This window comes from Salmo salar, chromosome 12 (assembly GCF_965601325.2).
Source record: "Salmo salar chromosome 12, fSalSal1, whole genome shotgun sequence".
Taxonomy (NCBI): domain Eukaryota; kingdom Metazoa; phylum Chordata; class Actinopteri; order Salmoniformes; family Salmonidae; genus Salmo; species Salmo salar.
The window spans coordinates 62,737,285-62,765,245 of record NC_138302.1 but is presented as its reverse complement, the minus strand read 5'-3'; the positions used below and the strand labels follow the sequence as shown (position 1 = coordinate 62,765,245).

General features: G+C 43.1%; 1 protein-coding gene across 2 annotated transcripts; it reads right to left on the bottom strand.

Annotated features, from left to right (window-relative positions):
* Window position 1: 1 nt before the first annotated feature.
* LOC106565416 (synaptotagmin-6) lies at window positions 2–27,958 on the bottom strand. Of its 2 annotated transcripts, XM_082959194.1 has the most exons (8): window positions 27,674–27,958; window positions 4,610–4,648; window positions 4,043–4,451; window positions 2,791–3,367; window positions 1,949–2,069; window positions 1,498–1,669; window positions 1,119–1,269; window positions 2–791 (listed from the first exon to the last, which is right to left on the bottom strand). In XM_082959194.1, exons 3-8 carry the CDS (start codon window positions 4,213–4,215, stop codon window positions 720–722), a joined length of 1,266 nt encoding a protein of 421 aa, XP_082815320.1. In that variant the 5' UTR covers window positions 4,216–4,451; window positions 4,610–4,648; window positions 27,674–27,958; the 3' UTR covers window positions 2–719. The 2 variants fall into 2 exon arrangements, with proteins under 2 accessions (XP_082815320.1, XP_082815321.1); XM_082959195.1 differs by lacking the exon at window positions 4,610–4,648.
* Between the last annotated feature and the right edge of the window lie 3 nt (window positions 27,959–27,961).

Sequence of the window (27,961 nt, the reverse complement as noted above, 5' to 3'; positions counted from 1 at the left end):
ATTTGGAATGTTAGAACCAGAATCGACAACTTTATTATCACTTCTTTAAAATACAAGGGACGCCTGGAAACAGTTATGTTACAAATACACATTTTCAATACAAAAGTGGAAAGATACTCTAAATTGCTTGGAAAAAACAGAGGAGAGTCATTGTTTCAAGCACTTATCACAAGGCTAATGAGGCAAAGGGGTCAAAGGTCAAGCCAACACCCTCAACAAAGTACATGACATTGCCTGAACAAGAGACTATTGGCAAACACTTCACAGGTAACAATTGAAACAGAAAAGTAAATTCAGGGGGATAGTCATGTTGATAATATCATAAATATGTGATTCTAAATACAGTGCTATTATTGATGTCAGTATCAAAGGGCATTACATATATACATATACAAAGATGTTAACCTCAGGTGTATAACCAAACCAGGCTGAGCTCAACTGCAAAGCTATTGTTGCAATAACAATGATCCCACCAGACCCAGTATACACTAGGCTATACGTACCAAGACAAAGTGGCTGTCCAAGAGGGCACAAGAGAAATGTGTTTGTGTGTGTGGGGGTGTGTGATGGCGAGATAATGTCATTCCAGAGCAATTTACTGCACTTTATTTATTCTGAGGCACACCATATGTGGGTCTGGGCCTGGGACACTCCATATTTCAGGCCTTGCTACAGGGCAGGCTTTGTAGAGTCGTGGAGTATAAACTCTAGCTCCTCCCTCATGGACTAGACAGGAGTCTTGGAGAAGGGCAAGAGCCTTGGCTGTCAAAACTTGCAGTGCGGGTTTTCCACTGTAGGAGACATTTCACATGGAAAGATTAGTCATTCCGAAGTGCACCAGCATGAACATTGCTGTCACTGTTAGGAGTGTACCTACCATCAGAAATCCTACATAGATAAAAGGGGGTACATACATTTATATTTTGGTCATTTAGCATATGCTCTTATCCAGAATGACTTACAGTCAATGCATTCAACAAAGGTAGACAAGACAACCACATCAACCATATCTCAGTCATTGCAAGTACAACTTTCCTCAATAAAGCAGCTATCAGCGAAACACACAGAACTGAAAGACAGCAGGGTGTTTTTCTTTGTGTCTTTGTGAGTAATAATACCTCTTTCTGAGACTTGCTTGCCTCCAGTAGAGAGTGCCAGTGAGCGATGGGCTTGCGTGGATAGGCCAACATCTCGTTCCAGTGGTCTCTGCCCAGTCCCTCTGCATGACTGCCCACTCTGTTTACACCTATGATCTCATTGTGTCCCACCCTAAGGAGAAAAAAAGCAAAATGCACCCATTAACTCTTCAGCCACATCTGGTATAATGTAAATTCACATTTTCGCTTCTACAATTAGCAGAACTGACAGTATTAGTAGGACTCTCAGAGTTAGTGGATGGTTGTAGCATGAACAAACATATCAGTAACAAGAACTTAGAAATTATTCTTGATAATATTGCCATGCATTGCATCACAAATGATATTGAGTATAGCATACAAGTCATAGTCCATGACGGATATGTGCAGGCTGACTTGGTCCATGTTCTCAGGGGGGATGTCGAAGATTATAGCTTCGTTATAGGTGGGGTTCAAAGTGTTCCTCTTGATGGTGGTTTTCTTCTTTTTCAAGCGCCGTCCATCACACTCCAGGGAGACCTTGACATATGGGTCTGCCAATAAACAAGATAAAATAGTATTTGATTTATTTAAAAATGACAAAGTGCTTAGCTACTTAATGGATCGAGCTGATTTGACTGTACATTTTGTAATATGTAATTTAGCTAAGTCCGGCTTTCGCGAAATGCATTACCAAACCAGATGACATTTTTTTTTCTTGTAAATCTTTTACCAGAGGTATAGCCTGGTCATTGGCTGGAAGAGTAGGCAACAGCGTTTAAGGTGAAACAAGCACAAAACCTTTAAACGTGAACCCATTGACTGAACTGTACCTGAGTATCCTGTGATGTCCATGGCCTTGAGGTTCCTGCACTTGATGACGGTCATGGTGAGTCGGCCTGCGGTCGGCAGGTAACAGAGAGAGAACATGATCTCCCCCAGGTCTACACTCTCCTGTGTTCAGGGCCACAGACAAAACACATCACAACAGAAGGAAACAGAGAGGGTGTTATCAGTTATCACACATTACAATGCCACTAATATTGTTAAAGGGATAGTTGAATAATTTTACATATTTAGATATTTGTTTCATTACCTTGAAAGCATTCTCTGTACAAAACCAAAGTGTTGATTGGTGTCACTCCTTATCCATAGACTGCATTCAAGGTAAGGAAACAAATATCTAAATATGTTCAATTGCTGAACTATACCTTTGTAGTACTATACTGTAGCAAATGTACAACCTAATTCCCATTTAGTCTACAATGTGAATGAGGATGGAAGTTAGGCAGTACAAGGGGGCATTGACCCCACATCCCCTGCCTGGTCTCCTATTCTTGAACGCTTGTGACTCACACATGGGATCAAATCATTACAGTAGCTCATCAGAGCACCATTGAGGTGATTCCTTGCTACAGCTTATTAGGACCATCTCTTTAAAATACTTTAGAGCTTGACTGGCACAATGGAACCAATGGAATAGTCCCAAAAATGCAAACCAGACAATATAGCACTTCCAACAGGCAAGCTCATTCAAACTTTTAAAGAATCCAATGACAGCTCCAAAAGGCTATCTGGACTTACACTGTGCTTTCGCTTCTGCTTTGCTTGCTCTTTTTGGGGTCTAGGCCAGAGCTTCATAAAATACATGTATTTGATTTGTCGATTGACTTACAGAGGTGGCGTACTGAATATCCTTCCAGATGGCCATCTCGCGGGAGAGGTCCGACACCTCAAACAGATTCTCCAGAATGACCTCGCCGATCATGTCGTGGCGGGAGAAGCGGTCAAAGTCATATACGCTCAGGTGCAGCTTCCTGCTGCCCAATTCCTCGTAGGGCACGTTGAACTGGAAGGACTCATCAAACATGGGATTGAGCGTCTTGCGATGGACGCGGGTCTGGAACTTGCGCTTGCGGTCAGGCAGGAGGTAGATTTTGACGTAGGGGTCGGAGCTGCCGCATAAGTCCTTGGCGGGTAGGTCGAAGGCCTTGAGGATGTTGACGAGAAGAGCCTCAGACTCGTAGTCGTACTTGAGGGAGAAGTTAATCTTACCACAGGTCTTGGCGGCGGCGCAGTTCTTGGAGGACTCGTCGGCCTCCAGTGAGCTCTGTTTGTAGAGCTCTGGCTGGATGCGGCCCAAACTGGCCAGGCTGGTGGATTGGTCCTCTGCATAGGGGAAGTCGCTGCCTCGGTCAAGGCTGGTGACATGGTGCATTTGTCGGGGGAGGTGCTTCTTGAAGGAGCTGTGCCTGGAGACAAGGAGCCATTTTTGCCAGTTGAATCATTTTCTTGGACAATTTACACACTGTAGAACAATTTCAGCAGTGGAATAATTCCAGTACCATATGGCATGCCTGGGAAATCTATGCCCCCTGCTGAATACTGTTGTCAGTTTCCAATTTAGAGAAAATGGAATTGCATTTCCTCTCTGATATTAGATGATTTAGAGTTTTCTTATTTAGCTCAATAGGAGCTCCATGGCAATAGGGGCAGTAAACTGACAATCTCATTGATGTTCTATGTATCTCATCTTAAAGGTCACAAATGAATATGTTACAGGTGTAGATATGCATAATGATCTTTACCACTATGACACACTATAAATAGCCCCTTCCTGACATATCACATACTATTACCTCAATACTAATACATGTCCTGGACATAAACACGGAGGCTCAGTGGAGCCCTGGTGCAACCTATTGTAGGAGGCCCTTACAAACTGATCTAAGGTCAGTTTTGAGGAAGCACTGATAAGCTGATACCAGGGATGCCTTTCAAATGGCACCCTATTCCCTATAATGCACTACTTTTGACTAGGGCCAATAGGTCTCTGGTCAAAAGGAGTGCACTATGTGGGGAATAGGGTGCCATTTAGGACGTAGCCTAAGTCTCTGTCTCAAGGCAACTTCCTCCCGAAGCCTGACCTATTGGAGGAGTTGGGCTCGGTGGTCTGCCTGGACATACGCGTGCGGCGCAGGAAGTGGTCCTTCATGGACAGCTGCACCTCGGCAGGGATGTCAGGCGACGTGTGGCTGATCTTCACCGCTGCCTCTAGGAAACTCGCCGGGTCCAAAGGATTCAGCTTGTCCGACGCCATGGCGTGTGTGTGCGTGTGTGCGTATACAAGCGTAGGCCTGTGGCCGTGTGCAGGCAAGGCTCTGTCGTAGGGTCTGTCAGAGGCAGAGGAGGGGGGGGCGAGGGCAGTGGCACTGGAGGAGAGGTCCTTTGTGCGCCAGTGCACCCTGCACAGCTTCCAGGAGGCAAAGACGATGACGCTCAGCAGGCCCAGGCCACAGGCCACGAACACCAGGAGCAGGAGGCTGAAGGAGAGATCTGGAGGGGGAAGGATGGCGAGATGGGTGGGTGGTGGAGGGGAGAGGAAGAAGAAGATAGAAGAAGAACATTACTTTATTGTCCAATTGTACACAAGATCCAACGAAAAATGTGACTTCCACTTTATCCCAACCCCTCTGAAAGACACACATACGTACACACGAAGGTTGGAGAGGTTGGAGCAGGAGGCAGTCATTCTGCATGGCACATGGAGAAGGGGGAGGGATGGAGGGATGGGTCGAGGAGTAGAGGAGAGGAAGGGTGGTAGATTAGAATGGAACAGCAGATATATACAGTATGCATGAGTGAGATCCGATAAAGGCAAAGGTTTCATTTACAGACATCGCACTGCTAAGCAAAGTGTTTTGAAACTCTCAAAATCGAGAGCAACTGAGCTGCCACCACCAACTAAGACGTGTCAAAGCATTCATTTCAATGGATTATTGAGAAATACAATCATGACGGGTGTCGGTAAGCATGGTACATGATGTATAGTCATCAATCAGCTCACTGGTCACCATAGCAACACCCACCCATAGCACGCGCTCCAGCAGGTATATTGCACTGGTCATCCCCAAAGCCAACACTTCCTTTGGCCACCTTTCCTTCCAGTTCTCTGCTGCCAATGACTGGAACGAATTACAAAAATCTCTGAAGCTGGAGTCCTATATCTCACTCTCTAACTTTAAGCATCAGTTGTCAGAGCAGCTTACCGATCACTGTACCTGTACACAGCCAATCTGTAAATAGCACACCTGACTTCCTCATCCCCATATTATTACTTACCCTCTTGCTCTTTCGCACCCCAGTATCTCTACTTGCACATCATCATCTGCACATGCATCACTCCAGTATTAATGCTAAATTGTAATTATTTTTGCCTCTATGGCCTATTTATTGCCTACCTCCCTACATTTCCACACACTGTACATAGATATTTCTATTTTTCTTTTCTTTTGTGTTATTGACTGTACGTTTGTTTATGTGTAACTCTTTGTTGTTGTTTTTGTCTCACTGCTATGCTTTATCTTGGCCAGGTCACAGTTGTAAATGAGAACTTGTTCTCAACTGGCCTACCTGGTTAAATAAAGGTGAAATAAAAACTGTAACAATATAATCGTCTCTCATACACAGTCTGTCAGCCTGCCTCCTGGTGGTTTAACAGAGAACTTCACCAGGGCCTTATATTCACAAATGAGTTGATCTCTTTTTAGAACCTATTGCACTGTAAATGGGTGCTGTAAGCAATGTGCCTCTAGATCAAATGTATCTTAATGATCAAATGCTTATTCTGTGGGTCAATGCCTAGTCTAAGGAGCTATTTGTTTTGGCAAGTCTGTCCTCACGTCAAGGAAAGAAGCCTAAAATGGAACTAATCGTGCCAGTCCAGAGGTATCATGCTCTGGACGATTCAGCTTTACCCCTGAATAATAAAAGCCTGTAATGAGTTACATGTGTTTGATTACACATGATGCATGGATGAAGAGGAGAGGAGAGAGGTGGGAGTAGAGTGGGAGGGAGCGAGCGAGCGAGGGAGAGTGGGAGGGAGGAAGGGGGAAAAAGTTTTTTGACTTCCTGGTCAGAGTTTCTGTTTATCAGTTCCAATGACAGGGAATGGACTTCTCCTACTATTTTGTTTTTAGCTGTTGAGCACACTGTTAGGGTGTTTCTCAACCCTCCTCCACCGCACTACATTCTTCCTCCACTCCTCCTCTTCCTCCTTTCTCTTTTGTTTTATCCATGGCTTAATCAACGTAGTTTGGCCTGGCGGCCAGCTGGGAGTGTTTAAGCGTGGTTCCATGTTAAAATAAAAATCACCATGGGGAATATGACCCCTGATTCCCGTAAAACTAATTTTCTCCTCTCCTACTGGTACAATAAAGGTATTTTTTTTAAAAGCCAGCTGCTGCTGCATAATACGTTTTCCTAATGGAAACCATAAAATCTCTCTCTCTCTCTTATACACAAAAATACATTTTAGTCATTTAGCAGACACTCTTATCCAGAGCGACTCACAGTAGTGAATGCATACATTTCATACATTTTTTTTTCTCCCCCCCCCCCCCGTACTGGTCCCCCGTGGGAATCAAACACACAACCCTGGCGTTGCAAACACCATGCTCTACCATCTGAGCCACACGGGACCACACACACAAATACACACACACAAAGACACACGCGCATGCATGTAGAGTGCAACTGTTCACTGTTTGACTTGCAAATGCGCAAAATGTAATTACAGTCTTATTCCAGATAAAGAAAACAGCCCCACAAACCAAGAGAGCCACGCAGGTAGAATAACTGCTCCCCTGTCTGTCTGTGGCCCTAATCTAGGATGGTTATAAATCACTGGAATGCAAAATGCGGAGCTCTCTCTTTTCTATGATTATTACAAATGTGCTTGCATAGGTCTTGCACTGGGTGTGGGCGACACATATTGTAGAGGGGCCAGGATGAAAAATTAACAAGAAATGTTTCAGTCTCTATCTGCATTTCCCATAGGGTTAATGAGTGGAGCATCACAAACAATTGTTTGAAGAATGGGGGGAGGCATTAAAATGTAGGTTACTATCTCCTTAATACAGTTGTCCAGTCTAATTAATTAAACATGATAAAATACATGAATTATACATGAGGTTTCTAGTAAAGTTGGGAAATTCACAAGCTGTAGCTACAGTTCCCAAAATTAAAAATGGAAACCTGTAGAAAATAGCTACTCTGGAGCAACAGAGACTGGTGTGCAAATAAAACAGTAGGCCAACGTTTTTGTTTCCTAACGGAGGTGATAATATATTATATTTTTAAAGGTAGACTCAGCGAGATGAGTTGTCACGAGCAGCACCGCAGATGTTGAGATGAGCAAGATGCAAGACTTTGCTCTCACACGGTCACACACAGCATCTGCGCATGTGCACGGGTTCGCTTCACGCTGTTCACAGTGTGACAGCGGAGACGTTGAGCCTCTCGCCTCAACGCTCTTAGTTGTTGCAAAAATGTACGCACTATGCTGTTTACTTTCTGCATCTACGTCATATCGCTGATATAACTTATTTTGAACATTTCTAGGGTAACCTTTACACTCATATACGGTTGAAAATGGCAGATTTGGGTACTGATAAACGCCTAAATTGGACCGCAGTGTCTGTACAGTAATATGCTATAAATGACCTCAGACCTCAGGCTCTGTGCTTCACAGCGCTGTATGGGTTTTGACTGACAGTTGTTCTGAACTTGAGCACCACGCGCGACAAGAAGTTGCCCACATCCCTCCAGCTAATCGGGAAACTTGTTCAAATATTTTGTTGACAGAGTTAGGAAAAAAATGGAAATGAAAATGAAAAAAAAAGTTTAATTAAGAGGATTATAAATACTACTTTGATGTCATACAAACAAGTCAAACACCCATGAATCCAAATGTGCACTTCACATTTCCAAATCATTAAACTCATGTAATTTACAGTGTCAACGTTTATGATCCCTGTGTTTGATGTACAGTTACAAGAGGACATATCCTGGGTTGTTCTGAACAGAATGAGCTTGTTTGTCTACGGTTAAGAAAATTTGCCACAGCACACTCACCTGAATGCACTCATGACTCCTTTCTATGCGCACCAAAATGTAAATCTGTTTCCTTAATTGCATTGTGAAAGCCTAACACTGTAATATCATATTTTATAACTTAGCTAGTCATGTTGGCAATATAACATGCTTTCAAATGATACCCACTTAACCCAGATTGCAATTTATAATGGACCGTTTTTGGATTGCATTAACAACAACCGTAATTGTGTGAGGGAGGGGATGCAGGGTTGTGTTCCAAACAAAACAACTACAAGTGTGCTTGCTCTAGTTCCTCAATGGCACAGCTAGGAGAGCTCAAAAAAGTACCTTATAGTTTAAGACTCATCTTTGAGTCATAAAAGTGCATTGAAATGACTTAGGAACTGTGCACACTTTGGAGAGGTATGTGTCCACTTGGAGACACCAGTTAGTCCTCTCACTCAAACCCTTGTAGTTTTTTGTTGTTGTCTTATGTTGCACCTACAACACATTTCCCAGGAATATTCTTATCATGTTACTGAATGTATCCAGTTTATTTTCAGATTTAGTTATCAACACATTTGGCAAGTAGTACAGTAAATGTAAAATGCACATAAAATCAACAGTGTAATGTTTGGATTCAGTACTGTGTCAGGTGAACTGTTGTGTCCTCACCTTCGGTATATAAAATAAAATCCCTTCATCTCAAAACTGTTCCCTTTCAATTGCTACCATGGTTATGCATATGCTTTTCATATTTCTTCTATAAGAAATATTTCAATTTAGCCCTATCCATATCGACCAATTCCCAGGAGTATAAAGGGTTATTGAGGACCCAGATACTGATTAAATGGGGGCAGAAATGACATTTGAATCACAGGGGAGCATTGCTTCCACTCATAACCAGACTCTTTTTCTATAGACCCAGCTGAACAAATGATAACTCAAATTATTGTTTGCCCTTAATCTCAGAAGCTAGATTAAGATTTTTTTCCCTCTCTCACGCACACTTGAATCTCTTTCCTGCAGCAGAGATAAAGCAAGTAGCACAAAGGGTGATGTAAGGCTGAATCTTGGTCTAATAAGCTCTGTTTTTCATAAGGGACGATGCTGAGCCTGCTGCTGTGGCACATAACCTGGGCTGCGTCCCAAGTGGCACCCTATTCACTATATAGTGCGCTTATTGGGCCCTTTTTAAAAGTAGTGTGCTAGATAGAGAATAGGGTGCTGTTTGGGATGAGGGCCGGGATTTGGGAGACAATTTTCCCCCCAACATTCCAGTCAGCACATCCTCGTGGTGGAGAGAATTTAGGACATATGGTTATCCCCGCATACTTTAAAATGTATTTTAGTGGGCGGTTGGGTGACTAACCCACTATAAAGATTAATGTACCTTCAATGAGTGATATAGCATCTAAGTATCTCCCGCTGCCGAATGTCTAACATGGTGCTCAATACCCTAAACACAATCCATCTGAGAAAATTTGCCCTCTGAGTGTTTCGTGTTCTATTGCTGTAATACAGAGTTTGTGCAATTTCAAGGATCAGCAGTTTATTGAGATGTGCATTTATTGCTCTCACAGGCCCTCACACACACGCACACACTCACATCTTCGTCGCATTAAATATTGATGTGAGAGCAATGCAAGCTTGTACAATTATAACACATCTCATACCTTTAACATCTTAGCCTAATTGTCCATGCAAGACCCAAAGCCAAGAGCATGCCCTGGATAATACATGGTATTCTGATTCAGTGTTCAAACAGTAATTGAATCTAGAATGTCTTTTTAATTCAATAGATGTCAGGTGTTATGCACACTGTTTTCATGATACTGTATTTGCAGTGTTTACTCATCATAAATCGTTGAATCTTTTGTGATGTTTTCTTTGTAAAAAAAAATAGGAACAAATGTAAATTGTGAAAAATGACTGGACACAAATGCATGACATCATCCTACAATTGGATCTTAGTATCTGCAAAATGGGAGAAATTGCAAACCGCATTTACTGTATCTGCTGCATTGCTCTCACAGAAATAAACTGCAGTGAGACCAGACTTGTAGAGCTTTTTTTTAGGGACCCATAAATCTGATTAAACCTTGTTTTGTTGCAGACACAGAGAGCAACCAAAGCCCCAGGGTTTTTTCTCCTCGTCAAGTGCCCTCGTTTACAACCTGGTCTCTATAGTAACCTGTCCAATAGACTTTTTCACTCCCACTCCCACTGCCCCCACCACTATCCCCACCCCCTAATTTTGAGGGCTGCAGTCTCAAACACAACATGTCAAGTACAGTATATATTACACGATCCTCGTCATTCGTTCTTACACTAATTCTCTACGTCTTGGTGGAGGATGTGCAATAAAAAGCGAAGCCCCCACTAATCACCCTTGACTGGGATGAATTATCGTGTCTCATCATGGCTCCTCTTAGAGAATCTTTAAGCAATTACTATAGCAGCCTCCTTGGCTGTTTATAGGCCTCAGTTGCCTCACACCTCAGCCACTTTATCATCCTCCCCACTCAGTCCTTTACACCTGGGATTTACTCACATAGATGACACTCATGAGGAATGGGCCACTTATTAACTATAAAAGATGTCAGAGAAAATAATGGGCCTGGGATCATCCCTTCATCCATGGTGGTCACATGGTTAGGACTGACAACACACAGGAAATAGGCTACCAGTCTGAAAAATCATTTAAAAAAGAATAATTTCCAGCTGGTTAAAGTGGTTGTGTTGGAGAAACAAATGCTGCTCCAACCCCATTGTTCCCGTTAAAAGAGCACCGAAACATTATCTTCCCATGTATTTTACCAAGTAAAGGGTAAAAACGAAATAAATATTTTTTACAGTTATAGTACAATCTCCATCCTATAGCTCCTCCCAACTCTTCACCGCAGCCTCCACACAAACTGACATTTAGATGAAGGGCATCAGTATAATTGCAGACACCGTTTTCCCTGGGCTGCAGCCCTGGCGACCCTGTGTATAGTATAATATGGGGGAGGGTACACTTCTCCCTCCGGTGTGACGATATTTACAGACAAGTAATTACTGGGATTGCCATGTGGAAACTCACCACAACAACCCCTGCTGTGTGTGCTGGTGCTCCTATAGGCCTACCTACACCAACCCCCTTATTTAAAAGGGCTATTATTTTATTTAACTGTTGCCAAAAGAAAAACATTTAAATAGCCATATTGTGAACAAAATCCATCAAATATCTTGGTTAAATTGATTGAGTATAATGGGTAATTATGAGTGTTATATCAGTTTATTGTCTTTATAAGAAATTGCCCATCCCTTTTCTATTTCCTGAAGTCAGTGATGATATCATTCATTATGCCAATGTCCATTCCCACCACAGCTATCATGGCAATTGGGAGAGAGAGAGGGGCAGAGAGCGAGAGAGACAGATACAGAGAGAGCAAGAGAAAGAGAGAGAGTGACAGTAAATGTCCGTAAGACAAAAATAATGGCGCTCCGAAAAACATCCAGTCGCCAGGACAACAAATACAAATTCCATCTTGACACCGTTGCCATAGAGCACACAAAAAACTATACATACCCCTAAACATCAGCGCCACAGGTAACTTCAACAAAGCTGTGAACGAGCTGAGAGACAAGACAAGAAGGGCCTTCTATGCCATCAAAAGGAACATAAAATTCAACATACCAATTAGGATCTGGCTAAAAATACTTGAATCAGTTATAGAACCCATTGCCCTTTATGGTTGTGAGGTACGCTCACCAACCAAGAACTCACAAAGTGGGACAAACACCAAATTGAGACTCTGCATGAAGAATTCTGCAAAAATATCCTCCGTGTACAACATAAAACACCAAATAATGCATGCAGAGCAGAATTAGGCCGATGCCCGCTAATTATCAAAATCCAGAAAAGAGACGTTAAATTCTACAACCACCTAAAAGGAAGCGACTCCCAAACCTTCCATAACAAAGCCATCACCTACAGAGAGATGAACCTGGAGATGAGTCCCCTTGTCACGTACTGACCAGTAAAGGGCTTATTAGTTATTGTAGTTAGGTCACGACGTGGCAGGGGGTATTTGTTTATAGTGTTTAGGGGTTTATTATATTATGTGTTTATGTAGAAGGGGTATTTGTTTAGAGTATTTCGGGGTTGTTTGGGCTATGTGTTTTGTAGAGGGGTGTTGGTTTAGAGTGTACCGGGGTTTTAGGTTTAGGTTCTAGGTTAAGTGTATTCTATGTTAGTTCTAGGTTGTTTATGTCTATGTTCAGTTTATTGATTTGACCTTCAATTGGAGGCAGCTGTTGCTTGTTGCCTCTGATTGAAGGTCCTATGTATAGGGGTTGTTTTGTATGGGGGTATTGTGGGTAGTTGTAGTTGCATAGCTTTGTGTTTAGCTGGCATCCTGTTCGTTCGTACGGTTTCTTGCGTTCGTGTTCAATAAAAGTAAATATGAGCACTCAACCCGCTGCGCCTTGGTCCAATATCTACGAAAGACGTGACACCCCTAAGCAAGCTGGTCCTGGGGCTCTGTTCACAAACACAAACAGAGCCCCAGGACAGCAACACAATTAGAACCAACCAAATCATGAGAAAAATAAAATAGAATTACTTGACTCATTGGAAAGAATTAACAACAAAAAAACAGAGCAAACTAGAATGCTATTTGGCCCTAAACAGAGAGTAAACAGCGGCAGAATACCTGACCACTGTGACTGACCCAAACTTAAGGAAAGCTTTCACTATGTACAGACTCAGTGAGCATTGCTATTGAGAAAGGCCACCGTAGGCAGACCTGGATCTCAAGAGAAGACAGGCTATGTGCACACTGCCCACAAAATGAGGTGGAAACTGAGCTGCACTTCCTAACCTCCTGTCAAATGTATAACCATAATAGAGACACATTTTTCCCTCAGATTCCACAGATCCACAAAGAATTCGAAAACAACCCAATTTTGATAAACTCCCATATCTACTGGGCGAAGTACCATAGTGTGCCATCCTAGCAGCAAGATTTGTGACCTGTTGCCACAAGAAAAGGGCAACCAGTGAAGAACAAACACCATTGTAAATCCAACCCATATTGATGTTTATTTATTTTCCCTTTTGTACTTTAACTATTTGCACATCGCTACAACACTGCATATAGACATAATATGACATTTGAAATATCTTTATTCTTTTGGAACTTCTGTGAGTGTATTGTTTACTGTTAATTTTGATTGTTTATTTCACCTTTGTTTATTATCTATTTCATTTGCTTTGGCAATGTTAACATATGTTTCCCAAGCCATTGAATTGAATTGAATTGAGAGAGAGAGAGAGAGAGAGAGAGAGAGAGAGAGAGAGAGAGAGAGAGAGAGAGAGAGAGAGAGAGAGAAAGAGCTCCACTTAAACATTTAGTCACAGGAATGGATGTGTACGTGGTATAACAAGTTTTATTGTTACAGACAAGTGAGGACCAAGTACGTGCTTGTGAATTCTTCAGTTTTCAATGTCGTGTTGTTTTTAAATGTATCACAAATGAAAGGACTAAACCATGATACAATAGAACATGAATCCTTTTCAATGACTCATTAACTTTGAGAGGACTCTACAAAATGATGAGGTAGAAAATGGTCATTGTTTTCCAAGGCCTATGTATCTGAGAGAGAAATGTTATATCGGCCTATAGATTTAGTCACGTCATGAAACCTCTGGTACAAAAACCAAACGTATCATCATTATATAAGAGAGATTATATAAAAATAACATTATTATATTGTCACGCCCTGATCTGTTTCACCTGTCCTTGTGACTGTCTTCACCCCCTCCAGGTGTCGCTTATTTTCCCCAGTGTATTTATCCCTGTGTTTCCTGTCTCTCTGTGCCAGTTTGTCTTGTATGTTTCCAAGTCAACCAGCGGTTTTCCTGTTCATCTGCTTTTTTTTGCTCTCTCCTTTTTTCTTGTCCTCCTGGTTTTGACCCTTGCCTGTTTCTGGACTTCGTACCTGCCTGCCTGACCATTCTGCCTGTCTTGACCACGAGCCTGTCTGCCACTCTTTATCTCCTGAACTCTAACCGGGTTTTGACCTTTTTGCCTGTCCATGACCATTCTCTTGCCTAACCCTTTGGATTATTAAACATCGTAAGACTCCAACCATCTGCCTCCTGGGTCTGCATTTGTGTCTTGCCTTGAGATATATATGTATGTATGTACATGTATGTGTATATATGTGTGTGTGTGTGTGTGTATATACACTGCTCAAAAAAATAAAGGGAACACTTAAACAACACAATGTAACTCCAAGTCAATCACACTTCTGTGAAATCAAACTGTCCACTTAGGAAGCAACACTGATTGACAATAAATTTCACATGCTGTTGTGCAAATGGAATAGACAACAGGTGGAAATTATAGGCAATTAGCAAGACACCCCCAATAAAGGAGTGGTTCTGCAGGTGGTGACCACAGACCACTTCTCAATTCCTATGCTTCCTGGCTGATGTTTTGGTCACTTTTGAATGCTGACGGTGCTTTCACTCTAGTGGTAGCATGAGACGGAGTCTACAACCCACACAAGTGGCTCAGGTAGTGCAGCTCATCCAGGATGGCACATCAATGCGAGCTGTGGCAAGAAGGTTTGCTGTGTCTGTCAGCGTAGTGTCCAGAGCATGGAGGCGCTACCAGGAGACAGGCCAGTACATCAGGAGACGTGGAGGAGGCCGTAGGAGGGCAACAACCCAGCAGCATGGCCGCTACCTCCGCCTTTGTGCAAGGAGGAGCAGGAGGAGCACTGCCAGAGCCCTGCAAAATGACCTCCAGCAGGCCACAAATGTGCATGTGTCTGCTCAAACGGTCAGAAACAGACTCCATGAGGATGGTATGAGGGCCCGACGTCCACAGGTGGGGGTTGTGCTTACAGCCCAACACCGTGCAGGATGTTTGGCATTTTCCAGAGAACACCAAGATTGGCAAATTCGCCACTGGCACCCTGTGCTCTTCACAGATGAAAGCAGGTTCACACTGAGCACATGTGACAGACGTGACAGAGTCTGAAGACGCCGTGGAGAACGTTCTGCTGCCTGCAACATCCTCCAGCATGACCGGTTTGGCGGTGGGTCAGTCATGGTGTGGGGTGGCATTTCTTTGGGGGGCCGCACAGCCCTCCATGTGCTCGCCAGAGGTAGCCTGACTGCCATTAGGTACCGAGATGAGATCCTCAGACCCCTTGTGAGACCATATGCTGGTGCGGTTGGCCCTGGGTTCCTCCTAATGCAAGACAATGCTAGACCTCATGTGGCTGGAGTGTGTCAGCAGTTCCTGCAAGAGGAAGGCATTGATGCTATGGACTGGCCCGCCCGTTCCCCAGACCTGAATCCAATTGAGCACATCTGGGACATCATGTCACGCTCCATCCACTAACGCCACGTTGCACCACAGACTGTCCAGGAGTTGGCGGATGCTTTAGTCCAGGTCTGGGAGGAGATCCCTCAGGAGACCATCCGCCACCTCATCAGGAGCATGCCCAGGCGTTGTAGGGAGGTCATATAGGCACGTGGAGGCCACACACACTACTGAGCCTCATTTTGACTTGTTTTAAGGACATTACATCAAAGTTGGATCAGCCTGTAGTGTGGTTTTCCACTTTAATTTTGAGTGTGACTCCAAATCCAGACCTCCATGGGTTGATAAATTGGATTTCCATTGATTATTTTTGTGTGATTTTGTTGTCAGCACATTCAACTATGTAAAGAAAAAAGTATTTAATAAGATTATTTCATTCATTCAGATCTAGGATGTGTTATTTTAGTGTTCCCTTTATTTTTTTGAGCAGTGTATATACAGTTGAAGTCGGAAGTTTACATACACCTTAGCCAAATGCATTTAAGCTCAGTTTTTCACAATTCCTGACATTTAATCCTAGTAAAAATTCCCTGTCTTAGATCAGTTAGGATCACCACTTTATTTTAATAATGTGAAATTTCAGAATAATAGTAGAGTGATTTATTTCAGCTTTTATTTCTTTCATCACATTCCCAGTGGGTCAGAAGTTTACATATACTCAATTAGTATTTGGTAGCATTGCCTTTAAATTGTTTAACTTGGGTCAAACGTTTCAGATAGCCTTCTAGCAGCTTCCCACAGTAAGTTGGGTGAAATCTGGCCCATTCCTCCTGACAGAACTGGTGTAACGGAGTCAGGTTTGTAGGCCTCCTTGCTCACACATGCTTTTTCAGTTCTGCCCACACATTTTCTATAGGATTGAGGTCAGGGCTTTGTGATGGCCACTCCAATACCTTGACTTTGTTGTCCTTAAGCCATTTTGTCACAACTTTGGAAATATGCTTGGGGTCATTGTCCATTTGGAAGACCCATTTGCGACCAAGCTTTAACTTCCTGACTCATGTCTTGAGACGTTGCTTCAATATATCCACATCATTTTCCTGCCTCATGGTGCCATCTATTTTGTGAAGTGCACCAGTCCCTCCTGCAGCAAAGCACCCCCACAACATGATGCTGCCACCCCCGTGCTTCACGGTTGGGATGGAGTTCTTCGGCTTGCAATCCTCCCCCTTTTTCCTCCAAACATGATGATGGTCATTATGGCCAAACAGTTCTATTTTTGTTTCATCAGACCAGAGGACATTTCTCCAAAAAGTACAATCTTGTCCCCATGTGCAGTTGCAAACCGTAGTCTGGCTTTTTTATGGCGGTTTTGGAGCAATGGCTTCTTCCTTGCTTAGCGGCCTTTCATGTTATGTCGATATAGGACTCGTTTTACTGTGGATATAGATCATTTTTTACCTGTTTCCTCCAGCATCTTCACAAGGTCCTTTGCTGTTTTTCTGGGATTGATTTGCACTTTCCGCACCAAAGTACGTTCATCTCTAGGAGTCCTTCCTGAGTGGTATGACGGCTGCGTGGTCCCATGGTGTTTATACTTGCGTACTATTGTTTGTATAGATGAACGTGGTACCTTCAGGTGTTTGGAAATTGCTCCCAAGGATGAACCAGACTGTGGAGGTCTACAATTTCTTTTCTGAGGTCTTGGCTGATTTCTTTTGATTTTCCCATGATGTCAAGCAAAGAGACACTGAGTTTGAAGGTAGGCCTTGAAATACATCCACAGGTACACTTCCAATTGACTAAGATGATGTCAATTAGCCTATCAGAAGCTTCTAAAGCCATGACATAATTTTCTGGAATTTTCCAAGCTGCTTAAAGACAGAGTCAACTTAGTGTATGTAAACTTTTGACCCACTGGAATTGTGATACATTGAATTATAAATGAAATAAACTGTCTGTAAACAATTGTTGGAAAATTACTTGTGTCATGCACAAAGTAGATGTCCTAACCGACTTGCCAAAACTATAGTTTGTTAACAAGAAAGTTGTGGAGTGGTTGAAAAACGAGTTTTAATGACTCCAACCTAAGTGTATGTAAACTTACGACTTCAACTGTATATGTGTGTGTGTGTGTGTGTATGAATAAACAAAATGGTAAAATCAGAAGGGCACTTTTGAGAGATTTGTTTTTACAATTCAGAGGGTGCCAACGTATATTTTTATGTAATCCAATGAAAAGGACCTTTTCATTTTACATTTGTCTCAAGATAATAACAATGCTCAGAATGCTGCATTTTAATAGAATTTTTAAAAGAGGTGTGGGAAATATTAAAGGCCCAGTGCAGTCAAAAACGTGATTTTGCTGTGATTAATATACAGTATATTTCCGCACCATCAGGTTGGAACAATACTGTGAAATTGTACAAATGTTGATAATGCCCTTTTGGTGTAAGAGCTGTTTTAAAAGACTGTCTGAAATTTCAGCCTGTTTTGATTGGATGGAGTAATTTGGTTAATAGACCAATAAGAGTTCCAAACCTCTGCCAACAGCTACAGTAGTTTTCAGTTTTCCCTTAACCACTCAGACCAATCCCAGAAAGTCCTAGTAAAATTCTTGCTTGAAAATTGCTCTTTGCTAAATCTTAGACAATTTTATTTGAAAACAATCACAGTAAGGTACTTATATGTTACACTGAAATGATTTGAAATTGAGATAAAAACGGCTTAACACACACACGCCAAAATGCAGTTGTCAACTCCAGAGTTGGTTTTCAGCTATTCATTTCCGGAATTGGTTGAGCCACCCAAGGATGATAATGTGGGACAAAATATGTTCCACGTCTTGAACTCTCCTCCCAGCCAAATAACAGCTTAGCCAGCCAGGAGGATTCGAGCAGGAAAAGCACACTGGAACTTATTACAAACGTACATCACTGGGGATAAGCTGCCTGCCATCCAGGACCTCTACACCAGGCAGTGTCAGAGGAAGGCCCTAAAAATTGTCAAAGACCCCAGCCACCCCAGTCATAGAACAGTATCTACTACCGCATGGCAAGCGGTACCGGAGTGCCAAGTCAAGGACAAAAAGGCTTCTCAACAGTTTTTACCCCCAAGCCATAAGACTCCTGAACAGGTAATCAAATGGCTATCAGGACTATTTGCATTGTGTGCCCCCCCCCCCCCCCCCCCCCCAACCCCTCTTTTTACGCTGCTGCTACTCTCTGTTTATCATATATGCATAGTCAATTTAACTATACATTCATGTGCATACTACATCAATTGGGCCGACCAACCAGTGCTCCCGCACGTTGGCTAACCAGGCTATCTGCATTGTGTCCCACCACCCACCACCCACCACCCGCCAACCCCTCTTTTACGCTACTGCTACTCTCTGTTCACCATATATGCATAGTCACTTTAACCATATCTACATGTACATACTACCTCAATCAGCCTGACTAACAGGTGTCTGTATGTAGCCTCGCTACTTTTATAGCCTCGCTACTGTATATAGCCTGTCTTTTTTACTGTTGTTTTATTTCTTTACCTAGCTATTGTTCACCTAATACCTTTTTTGCACTATTGGTTAGAGCCTGTAAGTAAGCATTTCACTGTAAGGTCTACATCTGTTATATTCGGCGCACGTGACAAATAAACTTTGATTTGATTTGAAATACAGCTCATTATGTGAAAACCCCAGGGCGCCCCACGGCATTGTCTCAATCCCTTTGCTACATAAACAAGCAGGATCATTGAGGCACACACACAACAGCAGGAGGGGGAGGTGGGGGGGTCACTTTGAGGATCCTGTCTCTTTCTTCTGTGTGTGAAAGTGGGTTAGATTAGAATTTGTTGGGCTGGAGACTGAGGAGAGTGTGGACAGGAGATAAGACAGAGAAAGGCCAGGCTTGCTGGTTTTGATGGACAGTCACTCTGAAGAGAAGATGTCGAGAGGTAGCCAGTAAGAGCGCTCGGCTGAGCAAATATCCCTAAATCTGACCACAGACTGTTATAAAAGGAAACAAAAGGAGTCCTCTTTGGGGAAAAGTCAAGTTATTCACAGACGTCAGTTAGGGTGTGAGTGTTTGAGAATCAAACCATGTGAATAAAACCAAGAATGGACTCTGCAGCATTGACCTTAGCTAGCGTTGTCACACTTACCAAGCTTGAAAGCAAAGACTACTAGATTAGTAGAGCCCAAACAATGCTATGCTACCTGAAAAGTGCTCTGTCCAACCAACTAGATACAACCCATCTTCCTCTAAAGACACAGCGGGCAAGTGCCTGAAACACTGTGATTCGGCAGACTTGTCCCTGACTGTTAAAGCGCCTCATGCAATTTGCAAACGCTACTAAAAATGTTTTCAGGAGCTACAGAACTCACAGATAACATATTGAGTGGTGAGTTACTGTATGAAAGCAATGATATACCATATATACTGAACAACAATATAAAACGCAACATGTAACAATTCCAATGATCTTACATAGTTACAGTTCATATAAGGAAATCAATCAATTGAAATAAATAAACTAGGCAATAATCTATGGATTTCACATGACTGGGAATACAAATATGCATCAGTTGGTCACAGATACCTTAAAAAAATGTAGGGGCGTGGATCAGAAAACCAGTCAGTATCTGGTGTGACCACCATTTGCCTCATGCAGTGCAACACATCTTCTTTGATCCAGCTTTTGTTTGTAGCCTGTGGAATGTTGTCCTGCTCTTCAATGGCTGTGCGAAGTTGCTGAATATCGGCGGGAGCAAGAACATGCTGATGTACACGTCGATCCAGATTATGGAAGAACTGGGACACATTCAGCTTCCAGGGATTGTGTACAGAACCTTGTGACATGGGGCCGTGGATTATCATGCTGAAACATGAGGTGATGGCGGCAGATGAACAGCATGACAATGGGCCTCAGGATCTCTTCAAGGTATTTCTGTGCATTCAAATTGCCATCGATATAATGCAATTGTATTTGTTGTCCATAGCTTATGCCTGCCCATACCATAACTCCACCACCACCATGGGGCACTCTATTCACAATGTTGACATCAGCAAACAGCTCGCCCACACCACGCCATGCACGCTGTCTGACATCTGCCCGGTTCAGTTGACACCGGGATTCATCCGTGAAGAGCACACTTGTCCAGCGTGCCAGTGGTCATCAAAGGTGAGCATTTGCCCACTGAAGTCGGTTACAACGCCGAACTGCAGTCAGGTCAAGACCCTGTTGAGGAGGACAAACACGCAGATGAGCTTCCCTGAGACGATTTCTGACAGTTTGTGCAGAAACTCTTTGGTTGTGCAAACCCACATTTTAATCAGTTGTCCGGGTGGCAGGTCTCAGGTGATCCAGCAGTTGATGAAGCCAGATATGGAGGTCCTGGGCCGGCGTGGTTACATGTGGTCTAAGGTTGTGAGGCTGGTTGGACATACTGCCAAATTCTCTAAAACGACATTGGCTTATGGTAGAGAAATTAACATTAAATTCTCTGGCAAAAGCTCTGGTGGACATTCCTGCAGTCAGCATGCCAATTGCCTGGTCCCTCAAAACTTGAGACATCTGTGGCATTATGTTTTGTAACAAAACTGCACATGTTAGTGGCCTTTTATTGTCCCCAGCACAAGGTGCACCTGTGTAATGATCATGCTGTTTATTCAGCTTCTTGATATGCCACACCTGTCAGGTGGATAGATTATCTCGCCAAAGGAGAAATGCTCACTAACAGGGCTGTAAACAAATTTGTGCACAAAATGTGATAAAAATACACTTTTTGTGCATATGGAAAATGTCTGGGATATTTTATTTCAGCTCATGAAACATGGGACTAACACTATTTTTGTTCAATATACTTGTATCATTGCCCCTAGAAGAAGGATTTGCGAGCCATCCTTTTGTTGAAAACCATTCAATATGTCCTCCTCTCTCAGGGATCTGGATGACTGACAGTTTAAGTGGATAACAAATGGAGTGATCATCCCCTGCAGCCAAAACAGCCAAACCTGATTTATAAAGTTAATTAGACGAGAGCATAGATTCATGTCTCTTATAAAAACATTGGTTTAGGTTGCTGAGAGCTAACGTGACCAATCCTGCTCCTGGAGGCTTTCCATCTCCTCTATGTTTCTCCATCCATTAATCAGCCATCATCATTTCATTCGTCATTACCTGGACAATTGGGGTGAGTGACTTCCGAACCAATCAATCAAATCAATTTGTGTAGCTCTTTTTTAGAAAGTCATTAATCACGTGAGGCTAGACAAAAACAGTGGACTGACAGATAGAGAGTATAGTTCAATGCATGAGTTTGCATGACCGTCACTGTCATGCCCAATCTATTGTGTCAAAAAGGATTTTGTCGCTCAAATGCTGACTTTAATAAACCAACCCAATGCTTGGATGACTGGATCTTGAATGTGAAGACGACCATGGCTCACTTGATCAAGGCTCAGGCTGGCAGGTTTGATGCAGAATAGATCCAGTCTTACTCTGCACCCATAGGGCTCTGGTCAAAAGCAGACCAGAGGCTGTAGGGAAAAGGGTGCCATTTGGGAATCAGACTTACTCTGTGTGGATCTGCCCAGTGCCTGGGGGATGCTAGAGGCATATTACCTCTGCACTGACCAATTTTATTCATGCCCTGACGGGTTGAATGAGTGGTTGCCTGGTATTGATCGGTGCAATCCAGATGCACTTTTATTGCACCTCAAGAGCTTTCATGTGCAAGGGCAAATACAATTACAATTGGTTAATGCACTTGCGTGCCGATCATAAATACCCAAAGTGCTTCCTGCGGCATCAAAAAGTCTCCAATATAAATCTCCAATATAATCCTAATCGCGTTACGTTGACCACAATGTCAAATAAATCAGATGTTACCGGGGCCTGATCTGGAGTGGTAGCTGTCACAAGGCACACAGGTCCAAAGGAAACGCACGAGTCACTGCAGACCATATCAATATGCTGTTACGGTATTAGTTGCAGGGGTCCTTCAGATCAGTAGGCTATGCATAAAACATGACGAGGAGTCTTGCGAAGTCTTAAGCTACAAAGCATTGGGCACGCGAGTGCATTAACCAATTGTAATAGCATTTGCCCTTGCACATGAAAGCTCTTGAAGCGCAATAAAAGGGCTTCTGGATTGCACCAATCAATACCAGATAATGGCGCCGTAGAGGATGGCTGCCGTTTTATTGGCTCTTAACCAACCGTTCTATTTTCTTTGTTTATTCGCAATGTTTATATTTTATTTTGTAAATAATGTTGCTGCTACCATCTCTTATGACCGAAAAGAGTTTCTGGACATCAGAACAGTGATTACTCACCTTGAATTGGACTAATAATTTTTCTTTAATGAGTAGGACGAGAGGGATTTACTCCAGACACCCGAACAGGCCCTCATCCCCGTCATTCGCAGGAGAAAGAGACGGAGATTGCGCGGAAGGAAATCGGGGTGCCTTGTGAGGATCAGGCGACGAGTGGCTAATCTGTCGTTGCCATCCATACTATTGGCCAAGGTACAATCGCTGGATAATAAATTGGACGAACTAAAAGCACGTATATCCTATCAATGGGACATTAAAAACTGTAATATCTTATGTTTCACAGAGTCGTGGCTGAACGACGACATGAATAACATACAGCTGGCAGGTTATACACTGTATCGGCAGGACAGAACAGCAGCCTCTGGTAAGACAAGGGGTGAGGGTCTATGTATTTTTGTAAACAACAGCTGGTGCACGATATCTAGGGAAGTCTTGAGGTTTTGCTCACCTGAGGTAGAGTATCTCATGATAAGCTGTAGACCACACTAAACTACCTAGAGAATTTTCATCTGTATTTTTCATAGCTGTCTACATACCACCACAGACCGATGCTGGCAATAAGACAACAGTCAATGAGTACTGTATTCCGCCATAAGCAAACAGGAAAACGCTCAGGCGGCGCTCCTAGTGGTCGGGGACTTCAATGCAGGGAAACTTAAATCCGTTTTACTTCATTTCTATCAGCATGTTAAATGTACAACCAGAGGGAAAAAACTCTATACCACCTTTACTCCACACATAGAGACACGTACCAAGCTCTCCCTCGCACTCCATTTGGCAAATCTGGCCATAATTCTATCCTCCCGATTCCTGCTTACAAGCAACAATTAAAGCAGGAAGCACCAGTGACTCGGTCATTAAAAAGTGGTCAGATAAAGCAGATGCTAACCTACAAGACTGTTTTGCTAGCACAGACTGGAATATGTTCCCGGGATTCTTCCGATGGCATTGAGGAGTACACCACATCAGTCACTGGCTTCATCAATAAGTGCATTGATGACATCGCCTCCACAGTGACTGTACGTACATACCCCAACCAGAAGCCATGGATTACAGGCAACATCCGCACTGAGCTAAAGGGTAGAGCTGCCACTTTCAAGGAGCGGGACTCTAACCCGGGAGCTTATAAGAAATCCCGCTATAACTTCCGACGAACCATCAAACAGGCAAAGCGTCAATACAGGAGGACTAAGATCGAATCGCACTACACCGGCTCCGATGCTCGTCGGATATGGCAGGGCTTGCAAACTGTTACAGACTACAAAGGGAAGCACACCCAAGAGCTGCCCAGTGACACGAGCATACCAGACAAGCTAAATTCCTTCTATGATCGCTTCGAGGCAAGTAACACTGAAACATGCAAGAGAGCATCAGCTGTTCCAGATGACTGTGTGATCGTGCTCTCCATAGCTGATGTGAGTAAGACCTTTAAACAGGTCAACATACACAAGGCTGCAGGACCAGACGGATAACAAGGATGTGTACTCCGAGCATGCGCTGACCAACTGGCAAGTGTCTTCACTGACATTTTCAACCTCTCCCTGTCTGTCTTTAATACCAACATGCTTTAAGCAGACCACGATAGTCCCTGTGCCCAAGAACACTAAGGTAATCTGCCTGAACGACTACCGACCCGTAGCACTCACGTCTGTAGCCATGAAGTGCATTGAAAGGCTGGTCATGGCTCACATCAACAGCATCATCCCAGAAACCCTAGACCCACTCCAATTTGCATACCGCCCCAACAGATCCACAGATGATGCAATCTCTATTGCACTTCACACTGCCCTTTCACACCTGGACAAAAGGAACACCTATGTGAGAATGCTATTCATTGACTACAGCGTTCAATACCATAGTGCCTTCAAAGCTCATCACTAAGCTAAGGACCCTGGGACTGAACACCTCCCTCTGCAACTGATTCCTGGATATCCTGACGGGCCGCCCCCAGGTGGTAAGGGTAGGTAACAACACATCCGCCACGTTGATCCTCAACACCGGGTCCCCGGGTCAAGTTTGCCGATGATACAACAGTGGTAGGCCTGATCACTGACAATGACGAGCCAGCCTAAGACAAACAAGATGATTGTGGACTACAAAGGAGGACCCAGCACTCCCCCATTCTCATCGAGGGGGGGGGGGGCAGGTTGAGAGTTTAAAGTTCCTTGGCATCCACATAACCAACAAACTAACATTGTCTAAGCACACCAGTCGTGAAGAGGACAAAACCTATTCTACCCCCAAGCCATAAGACTCCTGAACATCTAATCAAATGGCTACCCAGACTATTTTCTTTGCCCCACCCCCTCTTTTTCGCTGCTGCTACTCTCTGTTTATTATCTGTGCATAGTCACTTTAATAACTCTACCAACATGTACATATTACCTCAATTACCTCGACTAACCAGTGCCCCCGCACATTGACTCTGTACCGGTACCCCATGTATATAGCTTCGCTACTGTTATTTTACTGCTGACTTTAATTATTTGTTACGTTTGTTTCTTCCTTTTGTGGGGGGTATTTTTCTTAAAACTGCATTGTTGGTTAAGGGCTTGTAAGTAAACATTTCACTGTAAGGTCTACACCTGTTGTATTCGGCGCATGTGACAAATACAATTTGATTTGATTTGATTTTGATTGTATAGACCATTCCCTATGCTTTTTGTCTGTCTCTTCCTTGAAGTGTTCCTTTTGTCCATGAAGCACTCTCTGTTCTGAGAGGATGGCTACTGTTATATCACTTCCTGAAATGATATTGGTTTATCTCTCTGTGTTCTTTGTTTTAGATCGGCCTGTAGGAAACAACAGGCCGATATGCTAGTGGCAATTTTTGAGTTGAATAAGGGAACACAGTCTGCATTAGCTATGCTAGTTATTGAACCAACCCTCATCTTATCTCTACCCGCCTGCCCTCAGCTTCCCATTGCAGTGATACACTTCCCTTAGAACTGACCTCCCTCCTCACACCAATATCCACCCATTTTAGGCTTGAAGCTTAAAGTGACAGTGATGCGATTGTAGTCCTAGGTATTATAAATGTCTTGAGTATTGCGTAAGCCACCATCCGGGTATGTATCATTGACTGTTATTTATACTGGCAAAGTTGAAACCAAACATGGCCAATTGGTTTTAACTGTTATAACTGAAAGAAGATAATTGTATATTTTTTCTAGTGTTGTCTGTTCCATTGCATTGCTCATGACCCAGCTCAATAGGTGGCCTTTCAGAAACCTGTGTCTTATGTACTGGTTGAGGAGTTCCCCCTCATTAAACGGGAACTGTCATAGTCTGGTAGTTGAGCCATTTTATGTAACCCTAGTCGGCAGGTGTTACATAAACCTTGCCATAAATCGGACATCACACGCTTCCCTTTAGATGGCTTAACCCGTAAACCTATCAGAAGACACCAAGCTGATTAAAAGCCACACTATTGGACAATTACATGGCCCTGACTGATCTATGGCTTCTGCCATCAGTGACGACAGAGGTGGACAGGAGGTCATGACTTTGGTTATTTGTTGACAACATCCCATTGATTGATCTGAGCGGAAAACGTTCTTGATCAAGGAGCAACATTTTGATCAGCATAATAGTGTCTTAATCAGTGTGTAAAACCTCCGGTGTGTGAACTACACCAGGTGTGTGCAGACAGTCAACCAGATGCAGAAAGTCATCTTGACATCATAAAGAAAAACACAACTCAACACGACACTGTCAGTTCATTTAGATGTACTGTTATCTAAGATTTAGACTTGCTGTTAGAGCAGGACAATAATCCTGCTGCAACAGGAAATGTGGATTATAATGAATGGACATTTCTGTAGGGGCTGATACATTTTTATTAAGGGAAAATAAAGTCTGAAATTTCAAAGTGGAAATTAGAAACTTCAGAATACTTTTTAGACCTCAAATACACTGCAAGTTTTACATTTCCTGCATTGCAGAAAAGTTATCCTGCAACAGGGTGATCAAATTAAGATCCTACATCTGTATATATAATCCCAGAATCATTCTTCCACTAAAAGACAGATCAGCAGCTGCTTCTAGCTGCACCCTGAGTGTGTAAACACTAAACAGAACCACGGCCCAAACAGCCATGTTAGCCAGTCAGGTCACCACCATGAGACCCCGGTCAGCAACATGTCACCGGGTCATCATTATTCATCGGACAGTGTGGCCTCAGTGGTGCAGATTGCCAGTGCTGTGATGCTGTGATTGCACCATTGAGCAGGGACTGTTCCTCCACAGCTGATGACAGCCAGATAAACACTCGCAGACTCCTGCATGTAGAGTTGCTGCATTCACTGAGAATGTGAATTTTGAATGTGGGTTTGTGTGTTTGCGATAGTGTTTGCACAGCACATAGATCCCACTGGGGCTGAGGTGTTAATATGGAGGTTCATTGATGAGTGGGTTGGAGCCAGACCCATACCGACTGACTGCAGTGCTGTGATTGTGAATGAACTCGACACACACACACACATGAAATGCAATCGTCTCGCTCTAAGCAGCCCTTGAGCAGCAATGTAGCAATCGCTCATCTGACTGCAATATGTTTAATGCCCTTGAAGGGTAATGGATTGAGACACAGTTCACTACAGTGAGATCAATACAAACACAGTACGTAAGATGATACCATATGGACTTCTCACAGTACACTACACCAATAATGCTTTGCTTACAGATGTTTCAAAGGGTTTGAAGAGGAACACAGAAAAATTGATTTCTTACTGTTTCTTTGTCACATTTGAAGTAAGAAGATTTCTATATATATATTTTTAAATGTATTGACCCTCGCAGGGGAACAACAGGGGAACAACAGGGGAACAACAGTGAGAAAGGACGGACTAAAACTGCTTACTCTGCGTTTCTTCAAAGTCCTAAATTGTCCTGTTTCCATTTTTAAATCACATTTTTACCCAGTCGTACTACTAATTCCCCCTAATATATCAACATTGTTATATAAGTACATCGACAAGCAGCTAATATCATGCAAAGTTACAGTGATAGCACTCACCAGTGATGAACACTCTCCTCTATCTCCCTCTTTGAATCTCTGTACAAGAGCTATGACTCTCTCTCTCTCTCTCTCTCTCTCACTTTGCCTCTCTCTGTCTCTTTCTTTCTCACTCTGCCTCTCTCTCTCTCTCTCTCTCTCTCTCTCTCTCTCTCTTTGTTTCTCTCTCTGCCTCTCTCACTCTCACTCTGTCTCTCACGTTGCCTCTCTTGCTGCCTCTCTCTCTCTCTCTCTCTCTTTCTCAGAGGATGCTCTTCCTCCCCTGCCTCCACACCCGAATGACCCTGT

Coding starts and splice junctions, on each gene's coding strand:
- LOC106565416 (XM_082959194.1), bottom strand. CDS start 4,215: ATGGCGTCGGACAAGCTGAATCCTTTGGACCCGGCGAGTTTCCTAGAG. Junction 3,368..4,042: donor GAGCCCAACTCCTCCAATAG/GTCAGGCTTCGG, acceptor CCTTGTCTCCAG/GCACAGCTCCTTCAAGAAGC. Junction 1,270..1,497: donor TCCGTCATGGACTATGACTT/GTATGCTATACT, acceptor TTTTCTCCTTAG/GGTGGGACACAATGAGATCA.